At 46.3% G+C, this 23,145-nt stretch overlaps 1 protein-coding gene across 3 annotated transcripts in view; it reads left to right on the top strand.

Moving 5' to 3' along the window:
* Positions 1-23,145, top strand: part of SYNE2 (spectrin repeat containing nuclear envelope protein 2) — a 324,116-nt gene that overhangs the window by 213,490 nt on the left and 87,481 nt on the right. For 2 of the 3 annotated variants that reach the window (XM_058655529.1, XM_058655528.1), the window contains exons 22-34: positions 4,451-4,675; positions 8,232-8,414; positions 11,094-11,204; positions 11,720-11,844; positions 11,990-12,128; positions 13,846-13,977; positions 15,279-15,431; positions 15,556-15,765; positions 16,884-16,985; positions 18,340-18,459; positions 18,550-18,750; positions 20,484-20,657; positions 22,010-22,141. In XM_058655529.1, the coding sequence (XP_058511512.1) occupies positions 4,451-4,675; positions 8,232-8,414; positions 11,094-11,204; positions 11,720-11,844; positions 11,990-12,128; positions 13,846-13,977; positions 15,279-15,431; positions 15,556-15,765; positions 16,884-16,985; positions 18,340-18,459; positions 18,550-18,750; positions 20,484-20,657; positions 22,010-22,141 (2,007 nt within the window). The remainder of the gene's footprint in view (positions 1-4,450; positions 4,676-8,231; positions 8,415-11,093; positions 11,205-11,719; positions 11,845-11,989; positions 12,129-13,845; positions 13,978-15,278; positions 15,432-15,555; positions 15,766-16,883; positions 16,986-18,339; positions 18,460-18,549; positions 18,751-20,483; positions 20,658-22,009; positions 22,142-23,145) is intronic. The other variant, XM_058655531.1, reaches the window with a different exon arrangement.

Genomic DNA, 23,145 nt, shown 5'->3' with positions numbered 1-23,145 from the left:
GGCGAGGACTTTAGCCACTAGGCCACGCCACCGGGCCCTATTTATTTGTATTTATTTATTTGAAAGGCAGAGAGAGATGGATTCTCCATAGACTGGTTGATTTCCAAATGCCCAAAGCCCAGAGTCAGGAGCTTCTTCTGGATCTCCCACATGGATGCAAGGTACCCATATCCTTGGGCCATCTTATGCCTCCTAGGCACATTAGCAGGAATTTGGAACAAAAGCAGAAGCGGGACTCAATCTCGGGCTCTTCAGTGTGGGAACTATTGGAAATCCTAAGGAGTGACTTAATCCAATATACCACAGTGTCTGTCCCAATTAAAATAATCTTATAGTCTTTCAGTCTTATAGTCTTATAGTTTTTTTCTGTCTTTCAGAAAAAGAAGGGGGTGGAGAAGACGTAAAATGTTAAAGGATGAATGTAAAGGGTGGATATTTTGACAGGAAAGTTGGCTACCATCAAAGAATTAACTGACATTTCCACTGCCAGCCAGGTTGTGTAGAAGTAGAAATTGAACACTAGGATTCCCTGCCTGGGCTGCTAGAAGTGTGGGGACATGAAGACAGGAATGGAGACCTGCAGAAGTTTGGTGACTTTGTGACCGTAGGCGGTATGCCTTAGCTCCCTGTGCCTTGGGTCCCTCATCTGTACACGCAGAGTGAGAGCAGAATGTGGTGTGACGTGATGAGGCGGTGTGCAGATCACACTTTGCCTAGTGCCTGGCTTGACTGAAGAATGACGTTTATAAGTCTTGGTTCATATTGCACGTCCCCGCCCCTCTGGTGTGCATAGTTAGACATCTCATTGTGTGGAGAAGGCATTCTGTAACAGTGTTGTTGTGGAGCAGACACAGGGACTCATTTGTGAGCATTCACAGAGCTGTGTGACCTTGGGCTTGGGCTTCTGGGAGGCGCTGTGATGACATGGTCTGGCCTGGCCTGGCAGGTGCAAGGGCTGACTTGGTGTGGTCGGAGATCGGGTTTCGTTGTAAACAGAGGTGGCTGGGCTGACAGTTGGAGGGGGGTGCCTGTAATCAGTTCCAGCTATTCAAGCTCTACGGTTACAATTATTTTTTTACTTGTTCCTCCTTGTATTCTCTCCAGATTTAAGTCACTAGCAATGAGAACCCTGATTAGTGGTCCTGCTTGCTTATTTCCTCATTTAAGTGAGAAGACCAGGAAGTTCAATGATGCAGTAATTTTTTAAAGCAATGTGGCGTTTAATAGGTGCTCAAATCAAATGTTTTGTGGGTTTTTTTTTTTTTTACAAGAAGGTCAATGACAACTCTTACCACAGATTAGCAAATGGGTTAATGAATTGGTGCTAATAGGTTGTTACTAGGTTGGCAAAAACAGAGGTAACAGAAATCTTGCCTTCAACGTGTAACAATATTTGAAAACTAGGAAGCAGTTCATCAGGTAGCTAGAAATTAGTGTCTGGCAGTACAATCCCACAACTGTTGCTTTTTTCAAAAATCAGGCGATCGTGGAAAATTAAGGCCTGACTGTTCCAGCTAGTGGATGAGTGAGTCTGGTTCATGCTCCACAGGAAGTAGTTGGACTTGATGATAGCCAGCTCTGGCTACCAATTCATGCTTCCTGCTGGAGTCCAGCTTCAGCTGAGTTCGGAGCTCGAGAAGGGTGCGTAAAATAGGTGTAAAGAGAAGAGACACAAACCACTACAATTCCAAGATCATTGTGGACCATGCGAGAAAGCTGTCCGCTTTGTTTATACAGAAGCAGTCACAAGCTCTGGTACAGACTTTTTCATGGTGTTGCATCCACTGGACCGCAGAGTGCAGCCCCAAGCAGTACAATTACAAAGTTTTCTTTAGGGGCAGTCTGACATAGCTTCAGGGGGGTACAATTTACAACTTCTTGAGAGATGAATGATGGAGGATTCCACATTCCTTGTTTATCTTGGCTTGCCAGTCCCTACCTGCTCTCCTCAAGTCTGGGGTTCTATCCTCGGCACCGCCTGTGACAACCAGGCCCCTATCTTGAATTATATATGGGTTAAAAGGTCTGGGGCCTTGGTTTATGGGGATTGGGGTCATTGACATTTGTTGGCCATTAGGCCTGCAAGCTCAGCCTTTAGGGTCACAGTGTCAGCATGGCCTTTAGGGTCACAGTGTCAGGATGGCCTTTAGGGTCACAGTGTCAGGATGGCCTTTAGGGTCCCAGTAGCTATACTTTTTGTCATAGCAGTTTCAGCCCAAACTTTCATCACTTGCACTAGTTTGTAAAATTCTTGTCAAGCCATTTCCCAGAAAGCATGCTAAATGTCTGGGCCAGATTTTAGGGCAATAAGGTGTCTAGAAACAGAATGGGCTTAATTGTACTGTGCGCAGTTAAAGGCCCATTCACCAAGACATTATCAATAAGATTAACTCTCGGGCCCGGCGGCGTGGCCTAGCGGCTAAAGTCCTCGCCTTGAAAGCCCCGGGATCCCATATGGGCGCCGGTTCTAATCCCGGCAGCTCCACTTCCCATCCAGCTCCCTGCTTGTGGCCTGGGAAAGCAGTTGAGGACGGCCCAATGCATTGGGACCCTGCACCCGCATGGGAGACCCGGAAGAGGTTGCAGGTTCCCAGCTTCTGATCAGCACGCACCGGCCCGTTGAGGCTCACTGGGGGAGTGAAACATCGGACGGAAGATCTTCCTCTCTGTCTCTTCTCCTCTGTGTATATCTGGCTGTAATAAAATGAATAAATCCTTAAAAAAAAAAAAAGATTAACTCTCAAGCTCATGTTGGTTGCAAAAGCCATCTCACAGGGGCAAACAATGCCTCAATAGATTACAAAATTCTTAGTGGGATGGTTGAGTGTCCACGCAAAAGGGAGTGAAACTGTGTCAAGGTGGTCAGAGAGAAATCTGCCGGGCCCTGCCAGACAGCTGGAAGCTCCTCCGGGCCCTGCCAAGCAGGGGAGTTGTTTGCTTCACACCTTACTGTCATCCACACCTACTGCACGGACCCCAGCAGGTTCCTATCACCCACATGTGAGAGCGAGATTGGGTTTCTAATCCCCACTTCTGGTCTGGCCCAAGCGATTGATCTGGGTGAACCAGCATGTGAGAGCTCATCTCTCTCTCCTTCTTAAACAAAAGAGCTGTGACAGAGTATTGTGGCTCCTCAGACTAAACCTCCTCAGGGCCAGCCACATCTCAGAGTTCCTGGTTTTGAGTCCCACCTTCCCTGCTTTGGGTCCAGCTCCTGGGAGGGGAGGCAGCCGCTGGTGGCTCAAGCAGTTCAGTCCTAGCAGCCGCATGGGAGGCCCAGAAGGAGTTCCAGGCTCTTGACTTCAGCATTGTCCAGCCCTGGCAGCTGCAGCCATTTGGGGAGTGAACCAGCAGATAGAAGACTATATTTCTCCGCCTTCAAACAAGCAAACACACACACAACCTTATTCCCCAAAGAGTTTCTCTAGAAGGGCCAGTCTACTCTTTGAGCACTCCAGAGTGAAAGACAGGTTATCTCCGTATGAAATAATCTTCCATCTCCAAATGGAAAATACCTATGATGTAGCAAACTGGAATTCTTTGATTTCTTAGAACATCCTGGGTCAATAAACACTTCAGTTATTTCGATATAATTGGGACGCACGCTGCCCTTTAAGCATCCAGCCCTTTAATTCAGGAGTATCTGAGTGTTCAGGACATGCAAGTCTTAATAGGAATTCTTTATGAAGGGTAGGAGAAGTTTCTATCAATAATACTGTTTGTTTTATTAGTTAAAAAAGCTGAACTACTTTATAACCTATTTGAGTGGATGTGAAGTTAAAAGTGCACAGTATGTGAGAGTGCTTGAACAATGGGATTGAAAGTTTATTTTGGTGCCAAACATCTTAAAAACCCAAGCCTACCTTTCGTCTCAAGTTGCGTTTTCCATGAACTTTCCAAAGGTCACCCTACACCACCTGCCTCCTATCTCACTGTACCCTTGCTGGTGTATAGGTGGTTTTTTTTTTTTTTTTTCAGTTTTTGTTGTTTGTTTTTTCCCCTGATTCTTGAGTGCACACTGCCAGTGTAAGCATTGCTTAATAGTGTGACGTGCATTTTGAAACTCTGGTTGGTTGCCTGAGACGGCTGGGACGTGCACACCCACACACGCGCTCACACCTCCGCACGCACTCACTCACCTGTCTCCTGGGGTTCATCCTTAATGACCAGCAAACCTGCCGGCTTCCTGTGTGCCCGGAAAGACAGTAGCTGTGTACTTGCAGAACGGCTGCTTGGAAACCTGTAACGCCAGGTCACGTGACCGTTGCTATGCGTGTGGAGGTGCCTTTTTCCCCTTCTTTTTTTCCCCTTCTTTCTTCCTTCTCCTACCTTTATTGCGTTTCTTTCACCTTGGGGAGCTGTTGGAGGCTCACGGGTCTTTGCAGGCGCATGTCAGAAAACTTTGGACTCCTGGCTTTTCACCGCGGGATTATCTTTGGGTTTATCGTAGGGTGCCACACCTCCCATCGAGGCTTTGGACTTCCCTGACGAGCCAGGAGCCGCTGGGGCCACGGTGGGAAAAGGTGGGCCTGAGCCTGCTCAACTCCTCCATGCCTGCAAGAGCCGGGTAGCCGAGCTGGAGCTGTGGCTGCAACAAGCCAGCGTGGCATTCGAGCCGGAAACATTAAACGCCGACATGCAGCAGGTGGTGGAGCAGCAGCTGGTCGGGTGCCAGGTGAGACTGATGCCAGAGTTCCTGGTTTGCCTCTTGACCAATCACCTGCCCAGACAGGGGGATTTTCTCTTAAAGTCACAGCAGGTCCCTCTCTGTTGGCCCCAGTTGATCTTTCTCCAAGGTAATTCTTTGAAGGGTTTTGTGTATACAGTGTCTTTGGGGGCAACTGTAATGTAGATTCGGTGCTCGGAATCTATATTCCCTGTGGACTTGTGAAACGTTAAAGCTGGGCACAAAGCAAGGTATCTTCAGCAAGTTCATGGAATGGGTGTGTTATGAAGAAACTGGACATGAATTAAAAAACACAACTTTTTAACCTAAGAGACGGAGCTTTTCCTTTCAGTTTTCCATGAACTTTTTGAAACTCCCTTATTTAGTATGACATGGTTTCCTGTGAGATTTTTGTCAGGACTCAATGCAGGAAGAGACATGGAGCAGTGTCTGGGACAGGGAGTATGTAAAAAGCTTTCAGGCAATGCTGAGTGCGGTCGGTATTCATCGTCCTAAGCGCTAGGAGCCTTCATTCATCTGAAATGAAGCTGTACTGATTTGCCAGGTTGTAGAAAGGCCAGAAGGCTTTGCAGCCAGAGGGGTGGAGCTTCAGCTTTCGTCCTCTCCCCACTAGGAGAAAAGCTCACTGGCTGAGCTGAAAGGTTGGGATCTCCATGTCCCTCTTGGAAGGTGCCAGGATGTCGACTCCCAGCAGCCAAAATCTTGGAAGCCTTAGCAAACTGCCTTGGCTTGACCAGCGACCGCCGAGCTGTTCCGTAGGCTCCGAGCCACCCTCCCTGCTCTGCCTGCACTGGCTTGTTCTGTGGCTGAAACCACCCATCACGCCTTCTGCTCAGGACAGCTACTGTCTAGTGGGGCAGGCTGACAGAGGGGCAACTTGGCCCCTGTGTCCCCCCAGTGGATGAGCCACGGGGCACGCCTGGGAACTAGAGTGAGCATGGTAATCTTGCTGTACCTGGCAGCTCCGGGCTCACCTGAATTTAAGGCCTTGCTGACAGTGGGAAGTAGCCAAGGCCGGTTCTGTTTGCCCTCTGGGTGTCTACAGAGTGCACAGACTCCATGCCAATTCCTTAATCACCACTACAATCCCATTCTTGCCTAAGCTGGTTTGTGGAGTTCAAGGTTTTATAAGCTAGTTGCAATAAAATGCCTGGCCAGCAGGTGGCAGTCGCACTCAGCCAGCTGTATTTGGGCCACATGGAGCAGGGTCGTGATTGGGAGACACAGGGTCGTTATTGGGCCTCCCAGAGGGTGAGGATTGAGGCAGCAGATGGAGGTGCCCAGGAGGGGAGAGGGCAGGTAGCTTGTGTTTTCGGGTGGCAGCCCAGCACCCAGAGGGGCTAAGCCCCCTCAGAGGGCAGCACCAGGGGCTCCTGAGCACCAGGCTTACCTTTTCTAGAAGACAGCAGGTGCTGTTTGGATGGGGGGTGGGAGACATGCAAAGTAGGCATTACCTCCCTGACTGAAAATCTGAAACAGTAGGCTTTGAACGAATGGTTCTGGCCTGCTGTGAAGACATAACTGCAAGGGGCAATATTTAAGAGTGGTCTTGGGACCACATCACACCTACACTCTAATGAAGACACAAGAAAAAAGATCTCAAGTAGTCTGTGAAAATGCTCAGTTCCCATTGGCCAAAGGACAGACTCAAACAGACCACTCAAGGAAAATTCTATGTGGTAATCCAATATTGGTGACATTAATCCGCATGCAGAGAGATGTGGATTAATACTGCTATTTTGTTTCTATGTTACATGAGCAAAAATGCCATCATCCCATCAAATTCTGGAAAGAAAGCACCTATAATGGCTTCTGGTTCTGATTGGTTCAGTGTTTTAGGACATTGCCCCAGGCATATAAAATGTCCATCTTCTTTATTTGTTCTTGTATCTTGTTTATTTGTTTTGGAAATTAGTTCCAAATTTACCCTCTAGAAAAAATCTAGCATGAGGAAAAGGTGGGTAGTGTTGATGACGAAAGCAAATGACTGTGAAGAGTTTGAAGGAGTAACCATGTGGATGTTGTCAAGTGAACTGTGGAATATCCCTGTGTGGCTAGTCTAATGAGAATCACACTGTGTATAGAGGCACTTGAAAAAAAAAATGTAATCGCTGAGCAGAGAAAAACAAACATGAAACTATAGTACATGGTTGCAGTCATTCAACGACCTTTGAGTAAAAATTGTTAAAGCTTAGAAGACTCCATAAAGGCTCTATGTAGTTTGTTTAAATGTAGAAGGTGTAAAATGTATGAACATTTATATTTTAAAGATGGAGTTTTTCCTTCAGTTTTTGTTGACGAATTGAGTTTCTTCACCCTGAGTTATTGTACAAATGCCCAGGATTTTCCAGTTGATCATCAGGGCTGCTGCTGAGCTGCATGCCCAGCCCAGGCCATGCCCATGTGGGGTCCTGAGCCCTAAGATGGGTGGCCTTCACCTTCAGGGGAGTCAAGAGAGCCTAATACCTCCAACTGATTCACTTTCCAATCTGTGTGTAAATTGGCCAGTTGCTTCAGTGACTAAGTGAGCCAAGTTCCAAATTATTTCTCTGGTGGTATCCTTTGAGGGGTTTGGAGGCATGTTTGGCTAAGGAAACAAGGAAAAGAGCAAAGGGAAAAATGTTCAACTTGTGTAGAATTATTTTTTTCATCCCTCTTCAACACATGATTGTAACAGAAATGATCAGGAGGCTTGGGGTGAGGTTATAGGAGGGTAAGAACAGTTAATGATTTTTTTCAGCTCAGAAATTGTGTCATGCACAGGGCAAAGTACATGTATTTAACTCATTAACTCTTCACATGGCCCTGGGATGGAACATCTGTTAGTATTCCCATTTTACAGATTATTCACACTCCCTTACCTAGAGGAGCTGTGTTGGTACAGCTGTGTTACTAAATGGCTGAGATGAACTCCAGACCCGTGTCATCTAGCCAGTGTCTTTGGTTTTCTGCTGTGGTCTAAAGCGACGATAGCATCATTCAGATTAGAGGGTGACATCTGTTTTCATTGCTCCTCCACTGAAAAGCACAGGAGTTCATAAAGAGGTTTTTATTTTTCCAAGGTTTCTTCTACCCTGTATGTTCATGGAAAATAGAATTAGAAGATAATCTTGTTTTGGTGCCAAAGAAGTCATTTGCTATAATTTTTTTTTTTAATTGGAAAGCTAGAGAGTCGGAGAGAGCTGCCATGCACTGATTCAACATTGGTGTGTGTGCAATAGCCGGGGCTGAGCCCTAGCTGTAACACAGCTGTACCAAAAACTCCTTGCCAGGAGTCAGGAGTTCAATTCAGGACTTCCACATGGGTGGCAGGGACCCAAGGACTGAAGCCGTCACTGCTGCCTCCCAGAGTACACACTAGCACGAAACTGGAATTGAGAGCAAAGCTAAGACTGGAATCTAGGATGCAGATATACTAAACAACACCTTAACCCCTAGGCCAAACACCTGACCCGCAAAGAGACAACGCCAGTCTGAGACCAGTGCTCTACATACGTGAGTGATTTAGTTTGCTGGGGAGTAATGCAGTGGTTTTATTTCCCAGGCTATGCTCATAGACATCGAGCACAAAGTTGCCTCTTTGTTGGAGACCTGCAAAGAGCAGGGCCTGGGCGAGAGTGGAGCCATCCAGTACGAAGCCGAAGCTCTTTCCCTGAAGCTCTCAACTGTCAGGTGTGACCTGGAGAAGGTGCAGGCGGTGCTGCAGCAGAGGTGCAGTGAGGACCAGGTAAAGCACCGTGTGGTGCAGACATGCGCATTGAGATACACATGTCCAGCAAGCCTACTGGTCAAGGTCAGAAGTATGTGTGCGGGTAGTGAAGCAACAAACAGAAACTGCTAAGGAAGAATTACTCTCAAAAAGTTGGTGCAAGATGAAATGGAGGATAAATTTATTTTGCTTCAGAAATACTGGAAATCCATGCCTACAAGGGGAAGCTACCAAAAAGTTCTTGGAAAATAAGTGTTATGAAATAAGTATTACATAGACTTAAATGTTTTCGAACTGCAATAAAGATGAGTTGATTCAGTTTTCCACTAACTTTTTGAAGTTTCTCTTAAATATCTTAAAACTTTAAGGGATGGATCCACTAGCTTTTTCTTTTGCTTTTTGTTTTGTTTTGTATAGATTTCCTTTTCTTGCTTTTAAAGAATTTATTTATTTGAAAGGTAGAGTTAGAGAGAGGAAAGATGGAGAGAAATCTTTTATATTCTGTTTGTTCCCTAAATGGCCACCATGGTCAGGACCCAGAACTTCTTCCAGGCCACCAACATAGCCGACTGGGCCTGAAGGATTGGGGCAATCTTCCACGGCTTTCTCGGACACATTAGCAGGGAAGTGGAACAGCCGGCACTTGGACAGTTGCCCATATGAGATGTGAGTCCTGCAGGTGGGACCTTAACACCATGCCACAACTCTGGTCCTCATATGGGTTTCTTTCCTAGACTGTTGATGGTGGTCGTGGTTTGTTTTGTGTTGGTTCGATGGAGTTGTGTAAAGAAGGTCTGGAGTAGGGTTTCTTCATGAAAGAAGACTGGATTTAAAAACTCCAATTGACTAGAAAACAAAGCCTTTAGGGATAGAATTTGGTATCAGAAAAATAAACCTGTTTCCAGGGTACTTTTGCTGTTCAATTACAAAGATTTCTGTATAGTGATGAAGGCGTCATGTAGCTAAAGTGTTTCATAATTCCTAAAACGATTTCTGTTTTTAAGTATCAGTGAGCATCTTGCAAGTAGGATCTTGCTGTGTATGGTTTGTATGTGTGGTTAGGAGTGATTCCTACTTGCAGAATTGCATTCAAAGAAGTGAGATGGACTGCAGACACACGGGCCATGTGGTTCCCATCTCATCTTCATACGTACTCTCTTTAAAAACACATGAAGAGTCTTCAGAAAGTTCTTAGAAACACGGACTATGGGGAAACTGTGCATGTATTCCTGAATGTTTTTCACCCAAATAAGCTTCTCTCTTAATTCCATTTTCCTTGAACTTGTTGAGATCTCCACGTGCTTGTACTATAGACATAAAGATCTAAGTTCATGGTGAAGTTCATGGGTAAAGTTCAGCAGGTAAAGCCTCAGCTTACAACACCAGCATTCCACATTGGAGTATTGCTTGTAGTGCTGGCTGCTTCACTTCTGGCCCAGCTTCCTGCTGGTGAGCCGAAGGAGGCAGCAGGTCATGGCTCAAGTGTCTGGGCCCCTGTTGTTCACATGGGAAATTTAAATGGAGTTTCAACTTCTAGGCTTTGACCTGGCCTACTTCTGGCCATTGTGGGTGTTGGGAGAGTGAGCCAACACATGGAAAATCAACCTCTCTCTTCAGGTAGATGAAAAAAGTAAATAAACTTCAAAAAAAGCTCTGAGTTCATAAACATAATGTTAGTTCTCTTTTATGTATATATATACATATATAGATGTATACTATACTTTTTTCTTAGCAGAAAATGGCAATAAATTTCATAGCTATTTAATTTTTTAAAGAAGATTTGTTTATTTATTTGAAAGGCAGAGTTACAGAAAGAGGACAGAGTGGCGGGGGGGAGGATGGGGGTGGCCAAATAGAGATCTTCCATTTGCTGGTTTACTCCCCAAATGTCCATAATAGCCATGGCTGGGCTAGGCCAAAGCTGGGAGCCCTTAGCTTCTTCCAGGTCTCCCACTTGGGTGCAATGATCTAAACACTTAGGACATCTTCTACTGCTATCCCAGGCCATAATCAGAGAGCTGGATGGAAAGTGGCGCAGCAGACCCAGCGCCGTGGCCTAGTGGCTAAAGTCCTCTCCTTGAACACACTGGGATCCCATATGGGTGCTGGTTCTAGTCCTGGCAGCTCCACTTCCCATCCAGCTCCCTGCTTGTGACCAGGGAAAGCAGTCGAGGATGGCCCAAAGCCTTGGGACCTTGCACCCGTGTGGGAGACCCGGAAAGAAGTTCCTGGCTCCTGGCTTCAGATCGACACAGCACTGTCTGTTGTGGTTACTTGGGGAGTGAAACATCGGACAGAAGATCTTCCTCTCTGTCTCTCCTCCTCTCTGTATATCTGACTTTGCAATAACAATAAAATAAATGTTAAAGGAAGGAAGGAAGGAAAGGGAAGAAAGTGGAGGAGCCAGGTCTTGAACAGGCGCCCAGTTGAGTTGCCTATGTTGCGGGCAGAGCCTTCACAGGCTATGCCACAACACTGACCCCATTTATTGCATGAGTTGAGGGAAAATGGTTTTTGAAAGTTGTTATGAAATAAGTACATTAAATCATGATATATGATTATAATCAATAAAAACTGCCATCACTTCCTTTAAAAGTTTTTCCTTTATGCTGTTATAAGCGAGATAACAATGCATCTTTCTTTTTTTACATAATCTGCCTACGTGCCACTTTCTTGCAACATCTTGCCATCCTAAAGAAACCTCCAGAACATCAAAATGCGCTGCAGCCAGGTGACCTTTCTGAGTTGGAACCTCTGGTAATCGAAAGACCACAGTTCAGCAGACAGAAGGATGTCCAGCCACAGCAGGTAATTCCAGCTACCAAGAATTATCGCAACGAGAACTGAGTCCCGGTGCAGGGTTTCCCTTTGTGCTGAACGCTGACCTGCTGCCGCCAAGTCTGCTTGGGTGATGGGATTCAATGTGCGAAGTGTGGGTGCGTGTGGCTTTCATCCGCTACCACTGGGGACACCTTAGCTGTGCTGTCTTTCTAACTTGCATTTCAGATCCAGCCATATCTCCAGGGTGAGCTTACCTCTGTAATGACAACTCTGCTTTGCCTGTAATTTCAGAATGTATTTTCATGGTTTTGGTGACTTTTCCATGTGCCTAATACAGTTGAATTAACACTTGATAGTGGTGTGACTATTCCAACTGGCTTTTGAGAAGCAGAAGTTAGCTAGAACCGGCAAGTAAGAAAACTAAATAATAAAGGATACAAGAAGAAATGTTTTCGGGTTAGATAATTTAAACAGAAATCTCCTTGGGCACTTATGGGAAAACTTGACTGATTGGACCTTTCAAATCTTACATTCAATTTTAGGTTCTTGAGCTAAAACCACTGGACCAGAAAAACTTGATCAAGTTCATAGAAGTAAATGCTAAGAAAATGGGTCCCCAGTGTTGCCAACGTGATAAAGATATAGCTTCCCAGGAGTCCTCTGAGAGGTGAAACCTTTGAAAACACTTATATGTTCCTGTTTGATGCTTGCGAGACTAAGGAGTGTTCCTTTAGCTCTCGTTCATGGACTGTGATGTAAAGGTGACGCCACGTTGTTTATGTTGGTTCTTTTCACTTTTTTTTTTTCCTTAGCAGCAACAGGGACTCTCACCCTGAAAGTGGTGTCCCCAACATGTCACCCGAGGGCCAGGTTGGAGATAAATGGCTATATCTGCACCGAGAACTGTCAGCCCAAAGCAGGCCACCCTTGCCTCAGCTCGTGGAGCCACAGGTGGGTGCATGTGAGCCTACAATCCTGTTCGTCATGAAAGCCCAAAAAGTATGGGGACTCTTCAGAAAGTTTGTGAAGAAATAGAATGAAAAGATAAGTTTCTTCTGGTGCAAAAATGTTTGAAATATGAATTTTCCACTAACTTTTCTGAAGAGTCCATGTGCAGGTGCATTTTATAGGATGTGGCAGTTTACTTGGAGAATGTGAAGGTGTCAATAGGAACTCGTACTTTGCTGACATCGTTTCCTGGTTGCAGTCGCCTGCGCCAGCTGCCCCTGCTTTGCGCTGTGAAGCCCGGGACTTCCCTGACTCCTCCTTCCAGGAGTGTGTTTCTCTGTAAGCCACATTTAGGGCTTTGAGAAGAAAGAGCATCCGTGCATGTTTCATGCTAAAGCATCTTGCACAGTTCCCAAGACAGCAGAAGTGACTTCTAGTTCTTGAATGAATAAAGGAATGAATCTTATGTTTTTAAACAATAGTTTTAAAAACTACACAATGCTGGTGCGAGTGCCAATAATTCCTTGGAAGATTCTTTAGACTCTGCCCTGTGTCAGTGGCACCTGCCAGTCTTTACTCCGGCACACCTTATCGCTGCTGTCACAGGTCTTATTTGGGTTGGCTCACTCTGCTGACACCTGCTGGCTTCCTCTCCACACAGGTTCAATAAACTGAATGAATCTGTTGCTCACAATAGTCAGCTCTGCCGTCCATCACGTACTGAGCCTGGACAAAGGTTACTGGTGGAAACTTGTCAGTTCTCAGGTCTCCTGTCAAGAACCGTAGTTAGTCAACCAAAGTTGAATTGGACTCATTGCTGTACTTGGAACAGCATCTGATTCCCCAACTCAGACAGACATTTAAGTCCCAAAGTCATGCACTGATGGTACTGATGGGGTGCAGGCTTGATTCCCTTGCTTGTATCTAGGAGGTGAACTGAGTAGGAGGTTATTTGGTTCTTTGGAGTGTGTCCTCAAAAGGTAATTCTGCTTGGAGGTTCTATTCTGGAAGTCTGAATTAATCTACCCATTCATATTTCTCTCCCTTATTCTCTGTCTCTCTTCCCTGGCTCACTGCGTGATACTTTTTCCTTTAGTGTTTGCCATCAACTACTCTCATCAGAAACTCAACTAATGGAGCTGCCTGATCTTAGGCTGGAAGCCATGCTGAATCTTTGCTTTCTGGGTAGCCTGTGTCACCAGGCCCACCTCCTAAATAACAGATTCGATTTCTGGCCTCTTGGTAACATTAAGTTATGTCTTTGGGTATTGGTTGTACATCTGCATGAGATAGGGAGCCAATTCTTGCTTAAACTGTAGCAAAACCCATCCTCAGAATAGTCCATTCTAAGAGTTGATTGTACTAGGAGCCAACCAATGAACTGGTAAATAAATAAATAATCAAATCATAAAGCAACTGAACTCATTGCTACTAAATGAAGAGATCTGTGAGTCTCTTTAATCATGGTTCGTTTTGCCTCGTTTTGATAGCTAATGGACGCTTGGGTATCTAAATCTAACCTATCGTCCTTCAAAGTTGTCCACACAGCTAACATTTTAATGTGTTTTTTTTTTTTTTTTACAAATGACAAGGTAGATCATTTTTCTCAACAAAAAGTAACTCAGAAGGGCATGCTCCAGCTTTTCATGAACTGCTTCTGTTTACATTAACCTTAGCATAGTCGCATCTGTCGGTAACAATGTGTCCCCGTTTCACATAGGTTGCTGCTACTATGAACATTCTGCCCAGTGTGAGTGTGTATAACTTTAGATACCCAACAGCCGAAGAACTGGAAACCTACACCACGCAACTCGAAGACCTACATCAAGAAGCAAGTCATCTTCAGACACAGGTGGGAGCTGCACAGGTGTCAGTCTTACGGCCATCACTTAGCAAAAGAAGAGAGATGATAGGATGGGAAATTTGTCATAGCTTTATTCAATGAACAAATAATAAAAATGCTTGACAGAAAGGATCCTAGATTTGCGAACAGAATGCATCCTGGTGGCCAACTCCCAAATGTGGTGGCGGCTGCCGAGAGTCATGTGTGCAAAGGATTTGGAGCTCAGGATGAACAGGAAAGGGGGGTGGTTGATGAGGCTGTCTGCAGCGCTGACCTGGGGCTGGAAAGGTGAAGGAGAGGGAGAAGATAGGCCAGGTTTCTAACTTTGAATAGGCTTCCATCTGTGAAAACAATAGGCCACAGAGCCCACGCTGAGATAACAGCTAGCTTTGACATGCTCCTAAACTGCATGCAACTGGTGGGGAATTCAGGGTGACCGTGTATAAAGAAAAAGAGGTCATTTCCCCAGTTTATGATAAAACAGTGACTCCCGAGGTCAGTGGCTTCCACACTCATCAAGGCACAGTAGCGATTTCAAGCACACCCCACTGAATTGTACTAGGTACTTTCCAAAGTTCATGGAAACAGGGAGTTAAAAGACAAGTTTAATATGGTGTCCCTCCCCCGATGTTAAAACCCACACAGGCATATTTTTTTCAATAACATGCACTTTCCAATAACTTCCGTGTGCATGGGTTACACCCAAGCGATCTTTTCATTCTGCGTGTCTGAGCATTGTGAGGGCTCCCTCGTCTTCCATCCCAGGTGGCTCTGGGTCTCCCTATGAGCTCATCAGTCTCACTCCCACTTGCCCTGGCTGCATAGCCAGAACCAGGCTTTTAAAATCCGTTCCCCTTCTTCATCGACCTTCTGAAGCTCCTCTCTTGTGATGTCTTTTCCTTATGCACGCTGTACCTGATTTCATGAGCCCACATTCCGCTGCCTGGGAAGATTGCGGGCAAGAAGCAGGCAGAAGAGACGCGGAGTGATTTCTGGGGTCCATGGGCTTCCCTGCTTCACCCTAGGCAGGAAGCCCTTCATCTCCTACCTTCTCTGAAATCCACAAAGTAGTCAAACGTCTATCTGATACTGTTTCTTAAATTTGCTATCCTTTTGAAGAATTCAATATCTTCATCTGAATTTATGGGTTCTGCCACCTAGTTTACGAAGTGTTTGAAGCAGCTGTTGCTTTTTAAAGTATGGCATAAATTGAAAGCTTTAATGGAAACCAAGAGGAAATGTAGGTTTTAGAAAGTGAGGAACCCAAAGTTGGTTTTTTTATTTTCTTTCCCCTTCTCCTTTTGATTCAGGAACACATGACAGACGACAATTACATCAATTTGGAGAAGAAATTGTTTGACCTGTTTCTGGCCCTGAGTCAGTGCCTTGGCAGTGTGGAGGAGCTGCTGCACACACCTGGGCTTTTCAGAGAGGACCTTGCAGCCCAGCAGGCGCACCACGAGGTACGGCCCTCCTGATGAGCCCACGTGTTGGCCATTACAGCTGCCCAGAGCGTTAGAGCAAGTGCTGAAGCCACTCGTCGGTTGGGGCGCGTTCACTCTTGTCTTCCCTGCTCTCATCTTGCAGGCCCTAGCTCTGGAGTTGAAGAAACTTCATTTAGCCCTGAATGGTAAGAAAGATAATCTTGTGAAAGCCATGACGTTTCCTGGCAGGAGCCCCAGCTTGCTCCCTGAATGTTTCCAACACCTCCAAGCCCGTCTGGAGCTCATGCAGGTGACAGCCAGCTCTAAAAGCCAGTCTCTAAAAGCCGGCCTTGACTACAACCGCAGCTACCAGGTAGGTCTCTAGGACATACCCCTACTGAGCCAAGAACCTCCCACCAGGCCCAACACCAGACCTCCTTTGGCACCAAGGAGTCACAAGTGGATCCTGAATTGCCAGTCGTTCCTGCAACTCATGGCACTTGAGAACAGCAGGTGCTGTGAACAGCGGGGAGACCCTCCTGCTCCTCATGGTTGGAGACCCTGAAGTCCAGCTTTTTCTAGAGTTACAGGTTTGATTTTGTTAGATTGAGCTAACAGGATGTTTTTTGTCTCGTGTTACATTTAGCCATTTACTGTCGTTTGACTTTCTCAGCCAGCCATTGTACTTTTTGAGCAAACAGATGGCAGTTCTTGTATGTTTCAAGTAAATTTCTTCTGACATTTGTGTAATGGAATCTAAAGCTGGGGAGACTGTAGTGGGGGGACTAATGAGGGAGTAGCTAAGAATACCCAAGGGGAAAATTTTGAGGCTCAGAAGCACTTAAGGAAGCAGTTCTTCTCATGTAAATCAGGTGAAGTTTGTAGAACTTCAGGAGGCATACAACAAGAGCTTGAAGATGCGGTTTGCCAAATTTGGGTGGTAGGAGACTAAGAACCAAAACCCCATATTTTTCAGGCACAAAATCCAGGAAGCAAAAGAGAAGTGGTAGGGTTTAGTCTGTGGATTAAACACAACTGAAGAAAACATTGCACCATTGTGACAGCAAGACTGTATTTCGATCTCAATGCAAACGAAAGTTCCAGGCCATTAGAGGAATACAAACCCTATCCAAACAGTCATCCCAAGGGTTAATTATTGGTTTGGAGCAGAGAGTAGGGTAGGGGTTTGGAAGGAAGAATCCGTGTTATAGTTCGGAGATGCATGCTGAAACACGGGGTGGTGGTTACTGCATGTAGAGGATTTGCTTAGGAACAAGCCAGGAGGGTGGCAAGGTTCCATGGTCAGGAGAGCTGGGACTGGGGCATGGCGGGGAGAGGGGTAGCCGCAAGCCAACACTCAAAGCTCAGGGATGAGGATGTGTGCTTGCCACTTCTGTCAAAACATCTGAAAATCCACTTAGGTGTGACCAAGGGTAAGAAGGCCTGAGTGAGTGACTCAGTGCTATGTATGTGTCTTTTTTTTTTATGCAGAACGAAATAAAGCGATTGTATGATCAGCTCATCCAGAAAAAGGCAGCTTTGCAGCAGTCTTTGAATGAAATTGGCGGCCAGCATGTCGGGGAACAGCTGCAGGTAGTTGCCTCCAGATCATTCCAACTGACCTGACTTTGACCAGAGGGTTCCAGGTGGAAGCTGTGGAATCCTCCTACCCCCTTCTTTGAGGCCAGTGGTCAAGGCTAACCAGTAAAACATTCACCTTTGAAAATAATCTCTTCAGTTATTCTTATGAAGCATGTGGGAACAAGAGACTACGTGCTGTGTCTCCCTGGACTTCCAGGACCTTAAGGGTGGTCAGCACCGATGTTTGCCCTCTCTGTGGCAGTACTAGTTAGACCACATTCTGGGCATCATTTGATTTTATAACAAAAGTGTAGGAAGCCTAGATAGCAATGGGACTTCATTCACTGCCTCAGCAAATAACAGGTGAGGGCATGCCATGTCTAGGTACTGTCCTAACACCCAGGTTTGCACACTCTTTAAGGATATAGGGCAAGTGGGCCCGGCGTGATAGCATAGTGGTTAAGGTCCTCGCCTTGCACGCCCGGGATCCCATATGGGCGCCGGTTCTAATCCCAGCAGCCCTGCTTCCCGTCCAGCTACCTGCTTGTGGTCTGGGAAAGCAGTTGAGGATGGCCCAAAGCCTTGGAATCCTGCACCCGTGTGGGAGACCCGGAATAAGCTCCTGGCTCCTGGCTTCTGATTGGCTCAGCTCCAGCCATTGTGGCCACTTGGAGAGAGAATCATCGGACGGAAGATCTTCCTCTCTGTCTCTCCTCCTCTCTGTAATGTGACTTTCCAATAAAAATAAATAAATCTTTTTTTTAAAAAGGATACAAGGCAAGTATACAATTATAAATGTCATAAATATGCAAGGCTGAACCTGGCAGTATTGCTTGAATTAAAAACCATCCACAGGGGCAGGCACCTGGCCCAGCGATTAGCAATCCCTAACCCACATTGAAGTACCCAGGATTCCGGCTCTGGCCCCTGACTCAAGCTTCCTGTGGATGGAAACCTGGAAGGTTCAGAGATGGTTCGTGTGATGGGGACCTGGATTGAGATTCTGGCTGCCGGCTTTATTCCCTGACTAGTGCAGGCATTTGGGAGCCCACCAATGGATAAGCGGGCTCTGTCTTTCCTCCCTCCTTCCCTCTCTCTCTCCTACTCTCAACTTTAAGGATTATAACTATTCCCTACGGTCTCTGAAGAGCTGCCTGTTGGAGCAGGGAGCAGCACCCTTACAGCGCGTTAGGCATGAGCTATTCACCTTGGGACCTCTTGGGTGATGGATAAGGAGAGCTGGAGGCGGAGGAGAAGCAGGGCTTTGACTTTCCCCCAGGCCCTGTTGGGGCTGTTGAATTCCTTTTCAGTTGATCCTGTGTGCTCCCTAACATACTGAAGTGTTCTTTTCCGTGTTGTCCCACAGAAAGCAGACGCACACATGGCGGAGCTGCAGAACTCCGAGAGCCAAGTGGCCAAGCTCAGAAACCAAGGGGAGAGGCTTCACCTGCCTTACGCTGTACTCCAGGAGGTTTTCAAGTTGGAGGTGAGCGGGGAGCCTTCACCGAGCGCTGTGACTCCGCCCTGGAGGATCTGGGCCTGTTCCCTGGTGCACACCCACCTTTTCCCCTTGCAGGATGTTCTCGATGGAATGTGGGCACTCCTCAGACACAGGTGCTCAGATCTCAGCGGCCCCTTGATTGCAGAGAGCCAGCACGAGGCCTTGCTGCAAGGCATGGCGGAGCTCGTGCGTATTGGGAAGGAAAAGCTCTCTGCTGACCACCTCCGGCCAGCCAAGAGCAAGGCCGCTCTGCAGGCACAGGTGCTACATCATAAGGTAGGACACGGGGCTCAGAGCTGCTCTCCATAGAAGGGAGGCTGAAGCAGCCTCAGGGCCCGGGACTCTCCGTTTTCTTTCTTGGAGAGACATGCAGCATTTGTTCATGTAGTAAGCATCTATTTAGAATGCTTGCTGTCTACCGGAACCTGGAGTTGAGTAACCCTCAGAATGGGCTTGTGAGAACAGACCCTGCTCCTTGCGATTATATGGAGCTTTTGCTGATTGTCCATATTTAAGCAGAATCAAAATTAGGGTGAGGATACATTCTATGAAAAACAGTTTAATAGGTAAAATGAGAGGCAGGACTATGGTGCAATCATTAAATCCTTCTGCTAGTACCAGTGTCCCATAGGAAACCTGTTCGTATCCCAGCTGCGCTGCTTCCAATTTAGCTCTCTGCTTATGGCCTGGGAGGGCAACAGAGGATCCTGCATCCACATGGGGACTGGGAACAAGCTCCTGGCCCTTGGCTTCAGATCATGTTCAGCTCTGGCCATTTTGGCCATTTGAGAAGTGAATCAACAGACAGGTGTGTCTGTGTGTGTGTGTGTCTCTCTCTCTGCAAAATCTGCCTTTCAAATAAAAATAATCTTCCATGTGTAAAATGGTTGTAGGAAGGGTTAAGAAAAACATTTTGAGAACTGGAATCAAAATGTAGATCTCTAATAATGCTATTGTAAATCCATTCATTTTCCATTCTTTTCATTACAACTTTGAAAATATCTTTTTAAAATTTATTTTCATTTGAAAGGGAGAATTAGAGAGAGAGGAGAGAGCGTGATCTCCATCTCCATCAGAAGTGAAATAGGCAGGACTCAAACCAATGCCCATATGGACTGTCGGCACCATGAGCAGAGGCTTAACCTGTTATGCCACAGTACCAGCCCTCTCCCACCCACCCCCCTAAACTTTTTTGATCATTCGTTAAACTTAGGCAGCAATCTATGTGCTAACTATAAAGAATGTATGAGTCAGTACCGAGCTTCAGCAAGCTCGTAGTCTAAGACCTTTGAGTGTGCCTTACTCTAAGAAACATTGGATATATAAAGAGTGTAAGAATGGGTGGGAGAAGAGGATATGACAGTCTTATGTGGCAGGCTCTTTGTGAGGGACTTACAAACCTGTCCCTCCCTGGAAGTAAAAGGTGGGAGCCACAGAATGAGGGGCCCCCACAAACTAGAGGAAGTAGCTGACTGCACATGGTGAGGAGCCATGGGAAGCGAAACCTTAGAACAGCTATCCTTCAAGATAGATTTCCATAAACTCACATCAGCCAAAACCTTTTGGGGTTTTTTTTGGTCATTTTGTTAAGTAGAAGTTAGAGCCGGGGGGTTAGACCCCTTTGCTTTGAATATGCAGCCCAAATGGGTTTGTTCTCATACCCACTGAACCTGTGGTCTTGAAATTAACCTGCCACCTTTTGTAGCATTGTGGAAACTCACCTGATTTAGGAAACTCTGGAAATTGAAACTGGCTTGCAATAATTATGCCATTTAAAATGGATCATTTTGTAGAAAATATAAATAAGGGCAGTGTTTCTTTACATACTTTGTTAAACTCCCCCTGGTATGCAAATCGAAGGCCTCTATTGTGATTTCCTTTCTGCTTTCTCGTCCATTTGGTATTGATTTTGAATTAAAAGCCAAGACTTACTGCGTAAAAGGGTAATGTAACTTGCTTTGAAAAATGTTTGCAGTTTAAAAACACTCATTTTCCCCCATTTTTAATAGGTTTTCTTCCAGAAGCTTCTTGCTGACATGTTGTTCATCCAAACATACTGTGCCAAAGTGTCTCCTTCTTTGGTGCAGAACAGAGAGACATTTTGGGCCGAACAAGTCACACAAGTTAAATTACTACAGCAAGAGTCATGCCAGCGTGGCACACTGCTGCAGAGTCTGCTCCAGGTATTTGGGTTGTGTTAGCTTCCTGCTTAAGCTGGGAATTCCCAAGGTTCGGCGCTTAACTCCAGGTCTAAGTCTAGGCACTGCAAGCTGCAAGTCAACAGGGCTGTGAACAGAGGGAATGTGGAGTGTTGTTAGCTGGGATTTCTCGGACTTGAACCTGGGATAGCACAGCACTTCTCCAGCCTGTAGGTTTGTGTGTGGACATGCAACATTACCAGCACTTGGAGACCCTGGATGAGACTGGGTGGAACCATGCGTGGTTTACAAACTGCTCTCCTTCGAGAGATCTCATGCTCTGATCAGAGAACGGCGAAGCGTGCAGAAGTCCCCTGGTCTTAAGGTTTTTCCCTCTGCCTTAGTAAGCCGTTCACACCCAGTGTTGGCAAGTAAGAGTAAAGGACCAAAGGAAGGAAGTACTCCCCAGGGTAATGTGAGCTGGTGCTGTTTCAGTGCGACAAGATTGACTGGTCGTAGTTGATGTGGCCACCTGATAGTTAGGCCAGCCACACACCCCTAATCCCAAGGCTCAGAAATCTGTCAGCTCGCAGTGTTTCAGACTTTGGAGCATTTCAGGTTTCAGAAATGCTGCTGAGCCAGTAAAGCTTATGCAAATACTCCGGAATCCAAAAAAAAACCCTCCAAAATAGGAAATGCTTTGGGTAAACACTCAGCTTGTAGTGTTCTAACACCACGTATGTAGAATTTAAAGAACAACACAAAGATTCCACAGTCCCACTGGGCTTGCTAGGAAAGCCAGGTGACCCTCTACTTGAATATGTAAATAGCAGTAGGTGAGGCTCTAATTGTCCCAAGGCTCGGAGATGCTCAGGGCACCTGGGGGAAGCTGAGGCAGGAGAGGGGGCAGGATGCAGTGTAAGCCTGCACCCCTCTGTGGGTCTAGGTTCCTGTAGCATGGTACTGTTGGACTTGAAGCAAGGGCACTTGATAGCATCTGTTGAAAAAGGCCTTAGAAGTTAGTTCTTTGGTTTTTTTTATACAACAAAAATGGGCCCGCTGAAGACTCTGAGGTTTCAAGGGAAGTGCTTTGGGTATTATTTGGCCCAAGTCGTATTATTTTTCTAATTACTTAATCCAATTTGGCAAGACAGGGGTAAAACAAACGCTAACTAGATTTCAAACAAAAAAACAAAAAACCTTATTCTTAACACTGTGCTTGTTTGCTAGTTATTCCCTGCGTTTTCACCGGGGTGGGTTTCACCTCTGAGATCACCAGGAATTGGTGATTTCATGTTGTCTAGTCTCCACAGCCAGCTTTGTGTGGGTGGATCCCTGCCTTTGCACAGAGTCACTCTAGAACAGAGCTCGCACCGACTTTATGCCTTGATTCTTAGAAATGGGAAGAGTTTGATGCGAACTATGCGTGTCTTGAGAAGGATCTGGAGATTCTCCTATCTACACTGCCCTCCGTGAGTTTGGTGGAAGAGACGGAGGAAAGATTAGTGGAACGGATCTCGCTTTACCAGGTATTTGGCTTCTGTTTTGGCTGTCCAAGGCATGATCCTAGCACTTGGTGTTGTATGTGCTGCCTGATGCTCAAGGCAGATTGGAAGGAACTGCTGTTTCTTCTAGCTCACTGATCCGTGCGCTCAGGTACCCGGCAGATTCCGTTGTGAGCTCCTTGGCTAGAGGCTCGGCTCCATCACTTCCCCGTTGCCCACTTTTGTGAGCTTCCTGCTGCTGAGCATCTGGGTCCTTGCCTGTGTGAATTACATGAGTAAAGCTGGTTCCACGTGTCTCAGGAGGTGGATGTCATTGGCCTGTTACCATGGAAACACAATGATGACTGGGAAGGACTTACTAAACTCTGGGCCTCAAAACATGTTTTGCTTTGATTGCTATGATGAAACCCCCAGCGGATGCAGCCTGTGACAGACAGCAGACTGATACCTGCCACCAATGCTTGCAGGCGCCAGTATGGTGGGATAGTAGGATGGTCTTCTCATTGTGGCACCAGCATCCCATATGGGCACCAGTTTGAGTCTCAATTGTTCCAACTTTCAATCCAGCTCCCTGCTCCTGGCTTGGGAAAGCAGTGGAGGATGGCCCATGTCTGCAGTCAGAGAGGGGTGGAGAGGACATGGGTGAGCAGGCTGCTCTCCATTGGCCAGATCCAGAGGTGCTGAGAATCCTGGGCTAGCTGTACAGTTTAATTTCCAAAACCGGATTTAGGGAGCAGACGTTGGACATGGAACGCTCGCAGCCTGGACTGAAGTGCCTGGGTCTGGAGTTGTGGCTCCTGCTCTTGATTCCAGCTGCCTACTGATGCGCATCAGGGGTACAGCTGGTGAGGGCTCAGGTAGCTAGGTCCCTGCCAGCCGTGTGGAATCTGGCATGGAGTTCCAGATAGTGACTGTAACCTGGCCCTGCCTTGGCTAGTATGGGCATTTGGGGAATGAGACAGTGGATGGAAGACACCTCTCTCTCCCACTCTCAAAAAAATAAACATGAAAAGTAATAAAGAAAGCAT

The sequence above is a fragment of the Ochotona princeps genome, chromosome 26, assembly GCF_030435755.1.
Source record: "Ochotona princeps isolate mOchPri1 chromosome 26, mOchPri1.hap1, whole genome shotgun sequence".
NCBI lineage: Eukaryota > Metazoa > Chordata > Mammalia > Lagomorpha > Ochotonidae > Ochotona > Ochotona princeps.
This window is presented reverse-complemented; position numbering and strand designations above follow the sequence as displayed.